We start from the raw sequence: 6,788 nt of genomic DNA, 5'->3' as shown, positions 1-6,788 counted from the left end.
GTCATACTTTGTAATGTCATCATTCTATGGTCTTTGTTTGTCTGAAATGCTGAATAAATAATAATAATGATAATAACTCCCTCCACTTAATGCACTCCTCCATGCTGAAATGTTTGGCAAGCCCGGAGAAAAAAAATTACAAAGAGTTGCGATTGATCCGATTGATCGCAACTATGGATGGCCAGCAATGTCAACATCTATTATGCATGTGTGTTCAAAATATTTTCTAGCTATGATGTACATTCATGCATTCATTGTCGTCTTGAAAATTCACAAAGGACATTGCCCATTTTTCCTATAGAAAAAAATTATTACACTGATGGATTTCCATAGAGTTACGATTGATTGGATCATTAATAACTTTTCGTGAGACACGGCCCTGATCTCTCAATTAAATATCTGAAACGTAGCAGAACTTGAACGCTTTAAATATGTTCATTTTCTGATGGGGTTCACTTAGTTTTGAGCACCACTGTATGATAGGGGGTCCTAAAGCTACGCACCACTCCAATGCGCATGCGATTTCAATTGCAAAATGCGCACTCTGTGTGTGGAGCTAGTGACTGCAGTATGACGAACTATTCTTATTCAGCTTTTAGTACAGAGGCTGCAATAAATCATTAAATACAGAGAAAACCAGCAACTGTTTGGAGTTTTGGAGTTATATTCACTTTGATTTCATATTTTCCTATAGGAATATGAACATTATTTAGAAGTTTATGCACAGGAAATACTTTTTCTTTGCATGATGAATTGATTGCGTAGTTTTAGGACCCCTTCTTCATCTGGCGGTGAAATCAAGAAGTGTTTGGAAAACACGGCAGGATTTTTGTATTAGTGAGTTTTGTGATATTTTTTTGGTTATGAATCTTTACAATATTTAACACAAATTTGTGAAAGATGATTTGTTAGAATATTAAAATTGGCATAGATAGTAATCGTTTTCAAACAAGACCCACCCCTCTATTATTTGTTGACATAAACATTGTGCAAATCCTGCACTTGTTGAATGTATATGTGTGTGTATATGTAACAATATTACATTCCGCATGTTGGACATAGATGAGATAAAAGAGGCAAAGTGGTATTGCATTGCAGTGTTATGCTGGTCTTATATTTCGAGAGAAAGCCACAGCTTTGTACACAATTTCATTGTTACGTTTGTATATCTCCCCCCCCTTTTTTAGGTGAGCATGCCGCAGGGGAGCATTGCATGCTGGGTATTTCTGAGCTGCCTTGAAGTACTGCAGAAGTGCGAGAAGAGCAGTGATGCGGCACACATCAACACATATTCACACTATACGGCGAGCCTGTGGCTCTACGCACAAAAAAAGGTAAATTGTCATTGTCATCAGGGACATCTTTCGGAAGGGGTTGGGGTAAATTGCTAATTGATCTACACCTGTTTTGTCTATTTTCTATATCTTCTCATCATGGTGCAATCCTAGATCAGTTTGGTACCCATTTCGGTAAATTGTCAATTCGTCTACTACCAACTCGTCCACTCACCACATGGTCTTATTTAGTCTAATGCCATTCTGTCTATCAACATTTCGTCTAACAACCATTTTGTCCATTAAAGTGATTGGTTAACATTGGTTTGACTTTTAAAAAATCTGAGCTAGAAGGTCACACTTGTCACCTCTGTCTGTGATATGTTCCAAAAATGAAGCCCAGAAAAAATTGCGTTCGAAAATGATTATTTAAGTGCTTCAAAAATTGAAATATAAAGTGACCGGGAACACCATCTTAATTTTATCCAATACACTTATGTGTACTATTTAGGTGTCTATAAGACGCCTATTTAAAAAATCGGGGTTTGCCCCTTAGTTTTAGCTTTTCATTCTCAATAATGGTTGTTTTCAGGGTTTATTAGTTTTAATACATGCACTTGTACACATGTTTCATCTTGGTTTGAGAATTTTTTAAATCGGCTGCTCACAAAGTTAAATAATACCTTTAACCATCTGGTCCAATCATCACTTCGTGTAATCACCATTTCGTCTATGCCAATCTCGACTCATAACCAGTTGGTCTGATATCCATTTCATTTTCATCCATTTTGCACAATTTAACACTTAGTTCAATTAGACCAAGTGGTATATGGACTAAATGGCTATTGGACCAACTGGTTATTAGATGGAATGGCATTAAACTAAATGGCAATTAGACCATGTGGTGAGTGGGCAAACTAATGGGAGACCAAATGATAGTAGATGAGTTGGCAATTGGACGAATTGGCACTAGGCAAATTGGAAATAACCCCCCATTTTATTTTGTCTAATAATATCCACTTGGTTTTACGCCATTTAGTGTACATGGATGAACAGTTCATTGAATCAAGGTTTCATTTGACATAGTAACAAATAATAAGCAGAAATAGTGGAGATTAGACCAACAAGGCATTAGGCCAAGTGAGCATTAAACTGGGCACTAGAACAAGTGTAAGTGCCCAGTACCAGTAGAGGTGTTGTGGCTCATTGGACAAGTCTCCAGACTTTGAACCACAAGGTCCTCGGTTCAAATCCCACTTTGGCAAGGCATTTATCTATATTTGTCACTCTCCACCCAGTTGCAGTAAATGGGTATCCTGGTAGTGAGTTATTCCTTGAATGCTTGATGCACCCGATACGGGTAGCTATGCTAAACCTGGGTTAATAGTATAATGTTACATATGATTATTATCATTATTATTAGTATCATTTTATTATCATCATTATTGCTATTATCATAACATGTGAATATAAATTCCCAAGAGGCTTTGATGTCTATTCATTCTATTATATATGTAAAAATAGACCAAGTAGCATACTGTACCAGTGTCTCAATTATGCTATTCCACTAATACTTACCAGCTTAATCATGGACTTGTCATTCAATCGAGAAATGACTGAGTTGGTAATCAAAATATTGGCAAAACGTGTGTTTTAGCAGAGTTTAATATCACATGCCCTTTTTTCAGCTGATTTAATTGAGACTGCTTGCGATGGGATTGCAACAAGTTGCCAATCGCTTTTTATTATAAACCGATAAAACCATTTTTTATGGCTTTTGGAATCATCTGACTCATAAAAATCAATCTCTTCTTGTTACAGCTGAATGAATTAGGTCTGCTTGGTGGTCTAATGCCCGACACCAGGCCAACCTCGGCACAACTCAACTCAGTGGTGGACCTGCTGTCCGGGATGGGACAGACGGCAGAGGTCGGAGCCAGGGAGAACAGTCCAAACCAGATGCTGAGGGAGGCTCTAAGCTCACAGGATGCTTTCTCTAAACATTATCTGGTTAGTATGAAAGGGGAGCCCTGTGTCCACACACCTAAAACTGCTTGTAAGATGAAACGTCAACTTCTGTAAATTCTATCAAAGTTCACTTGATACTGTACCTTTACATAATTGGAGAAAAATAACTGAATTTCTTTCATTCTAAGATTGAAAGAAGAGGAAGCGATAAAGCAACTGACTCTAAGCTTAATATTGTCCTCTTAATTGCCAATCAGAGCTTGGAATTTTTGCACAATTTCTTTGTTTTATGGTAGCTAAATTTCCATTGCATTTTGAATCATGAATAAAAATAAAAGATCATTATGACTGCGTATGTTGCAGGAGTTGTCTGAATTAGCGATGGGGACCTTCAAGCACATAGGAAGAATGCGTTCTGCAAAGCTGATTGGTAAAGACCTGGCTTCGTTCTACTTGTGAGTACAAACCTACCTTCCTATAATTGTCAAGCTTTTAAAAGGGAAGTCTACCCAACAAAAAGTGAATATGAAAAGAGAAAAATCAGACGAGCATTTTCTGTGTTCTTCCTTTGTATTCTGTAAAGAATTCAGAATCCAGTGCTCTCTACTTTATCTCCACTTGTAAACAGCGCCTAGAGACATGCAATTTTGCCTATTTCTTTTGTGCTATACAAAATTGTCTCATTATTCTTATTGTTACCTTTTATTCTTAATCAATAATTAAAGGGCACATCACAAGACAGCTCCATGCTTGTAATTTCAGTTTGAGCTTATCTTAATTTCCTCTGTGCAAAATACTTTTTAAGGGAAGATAAAAGATGAAAAAATGAAAAAATGAAAATAAACAGAGCATATATCTTGTAGGTAATTTTTGCCAATTTTTCATTTTGAATGGAATTATTAAAATTAACTCTGCTTAAAGCCTAGCACTCGCTATGCTGTTCAAGGCGACATGATTTTTTAAATAAATCTCATTTTGCATTAATTATGTCATTTCCAAGAAGCAAAATAATTTTTTTTAAGTTTGGCATACTGTTAGGAATTGTAAAATTATGATTTTACTTTACGGTAAGCTGCGTAATCAGAATTAAATCCTGTCGGCTTCAAGTTGCAGGTGATGATGATGCCGTTATGATTTGCAATTGATTTTGCTTTTATTCCTACACGTAGGCTCGAACTTGAATGAATTTCGATTTCGGTAGTCCTATCGCAATTCTGAATTCTCATTACTAAGATTTTATAGGTTGGCATGTTCATATCAAATGTCATTACAATTTTTGCTTTGAAATTTGGATCGCAATGAACCACTTAATAGTGTGCGCCAGGCTGAAGTCAACATTTCACAAGTCGATTACTCACCAATGTCGGGGGCAATTAACCAGACCAGAAAATGCAAACAAACACTGTCAGGTAACTCTGCTTATAAAGTCAAATCTCTTGAGACCACTTTGAATAGAAGTAGTAAATAAGAAATGTATTGCATATGGGTGCATTGTGATCTAGTGGTTGTGACGCCCGTCTTCCTATCTGAGGGACGCGGTTTTGATTCCCAGTCATGGCGAGTTTTCCTTCAGCAAGAAATTAACCCACATTGTGCTGCACTCAACCCAGGGGATGTGAATGGGTACTGCGTAGGGAGAATTTCCTTCAATGCTTGAGCGCCTGTAGCCAGCGCTGCTATAGCCAGGGTATTGATAACATCATGATGCAGGCACCTTTAGCATTCCTTGGTGTGGGTATGTGCGCATTTTAAATGTGGTTATTTATTATTCTGGTCTGAAATAATGCTTCACGTTTGGTGATTATTCGACTTGTAGAAGGTTGACAGTCTACTTTACATAAAGTCAAATTTTGCCAAAATAAAACAAATTTCTTTGGTCCCAATTGAGATTTGACTTGAGGCATATTCACCTGTCTTTTCAAAACATCCATGTTTGTATCCCTGATCAGGAAAACTGGTGAACTTCACAAGGCCGAGAGTTTCTTGTCAGACGCCTTGAAGGCGTACGAGACAGAGAGATGGGGAACGATGGTAGCCTCTACCAGGAAAGAGTTGGCTGAATGCTACAAGAAACTTGATAACAATCTCAAATATCCTTTATAATGCTTGTATGGAGGTACATTAGTGGCCATGGTGATTTTTAATTTGAATACAAATTGGCAACTTTTATCATTATTTTTGGCTCACGTTATACAGTGATGCTCAAAAGTTTGTGCACCCCACCAGGAAATAAACATGTTTTAAGTGTTCAAGTTCTGCCATCTTTTAGATATAATAGCAGTGGTGGCGATTTTTTAAAATACAAATTGGGACCTTAAATCCTTGATTTTGTATCGTTATATGCATGCTATGTTTTTCTAAATCTGAAAATGAAAAATTAATCATTGTTGCCAATTTGAGGAGCACATTAAGATTAATTTTGAATTCATGTACACTGTGTACTTCTATTTCTTTAACTGATTCCATCACATACCTGAAGCTATGCTGTCAACTCGCCGCAGATGAGTTTGTGGACATTGATAGAATCAAGTATTTTGAGGAGATGAAGCGAGTTGCCGCAATTGACGCTTTACAATCTGAAGAGAAAGGTACGTAACAATGAATAATGATAATAATAATAAAATGCAACATTTATGAAATGCTTAAAGGGGAAGTTCACCCTGAAGAAAACTTTGTTGTAAAAATAGCAGAAAAAATAGTAAAAAATATTGGTGAAGGTTTGAGGAAAATCCGTTAAAAAGTAAGAAAGTTATTAGAATTCAAAGTTTTGGATTTGTGACGTCACAAACGAGCAGCTGCCCCATGTGTTATGTAATATAAAATGCATGAATTTCAAATTTTTAATGGTTCCTAATGACTTAATTTTGTTTTCTATTCATGATTTGTCTATTGATATACAAAAGGAACGATGAAAACCATTTTTAATTTTCTGAGAAAATCACATTTCTTTGATTTTTTACCATTCGCTATGTATGAATGCTGCTCGCATATGACGTCACAAATCAAATAATTGAAATTCTAATAACTTTTTAATTATTTTATGAATTTTTCTGAAACCTTCGGCAATATTTTTAATTATTTTTTTTGCTATTTTTACAATAAACTTTTTGTCAGGGTGAACTTTCCCTTTAATACAATGTTTCTAAGCGCTGCATACTTTTACCCCAGCTTTAGCATGGCAACTCTTATCGGGCACTCAAGCATTCAAGGAATTTCTTCATGCCGGGTACCCATTTTCTACACCTGGGTGGAGAGTGGCAAATGTAGATAAACGCCTTGCCAAAGGACGCGAGTGCTGCAGTGGGAATCGAACCCGAACCTTGTGGTTCAAAGTCCAAAGACTAATCCACTCTAAAGCCTCAATACCTCTACACTGAACAGGGAAGTTCCAATGTGTAATTGCCGTTGATAGCGTGGAAAAGCGCTGCTAGACCTTTTTCAAGTTTGTGATTTATGAAGGATATAAACGATCATATAGTTGATAGCTCAGTAGGCCTACCGATCGTCTGGCATTACGACATTGAAACAAAATGAAGGTGGCTCCCA

General features: G+C 36.6%; 1 protein-coding gene across 1 annotated transcript in view; it reads left to right on the top strand.

Annotated features, from left to right (window-relative positions):
* Positions 1-6,788, top strand: part of LOC121414328 (trafficking protein particle complex subunit 10-like) — a 34,008-nt gene that overhangs the window by 9,841 nt on the left and 17,379 nt on the right. The window contains exons 8-12 of the mRNA XM_041607467.1: positions 1,188-1,334; positions 3,096-3,284; positions 3,606-3,697; positions 5,192-5,332; positions 5,712-5,830. Coding sequence (XP_041463401.1) covers positions 1,188-1,334; positions 3,096-3,284; positions 3,606-3,697; positions 5,192-5,332; positions 5,712-5,830 — 688 coding nt within the window. The remainder of the gene's footprint in view (positions 1-1,187; positions 1,335-3,095; positions 3,285-3,605; positions 3,698-5,191; positions 5,333-5,711; positions 5,831-6,788) is intronic.

Source organism: Lytechinus variegatus, chromosome 4, assembly GCF_018143015.1.
Source record: "Lytechinus variegatus isolate NC3 chromosome 4, Lvar_3.0, whole genome shotgun sequence".
In the NCBI taxonomy this organism is placed as follows: domain Eukaryota; kingdom Metazoa; phylum Echinodermata; class Echinoidea; order Temnopleuroida; family Toxopneustidae; genus Lytechinus; species Lytechinus variegatus.
Note: the sequence above shows the minus strand (reverse complement) of the source record. Positions and strands in the feature narration are given on the sequence as shown.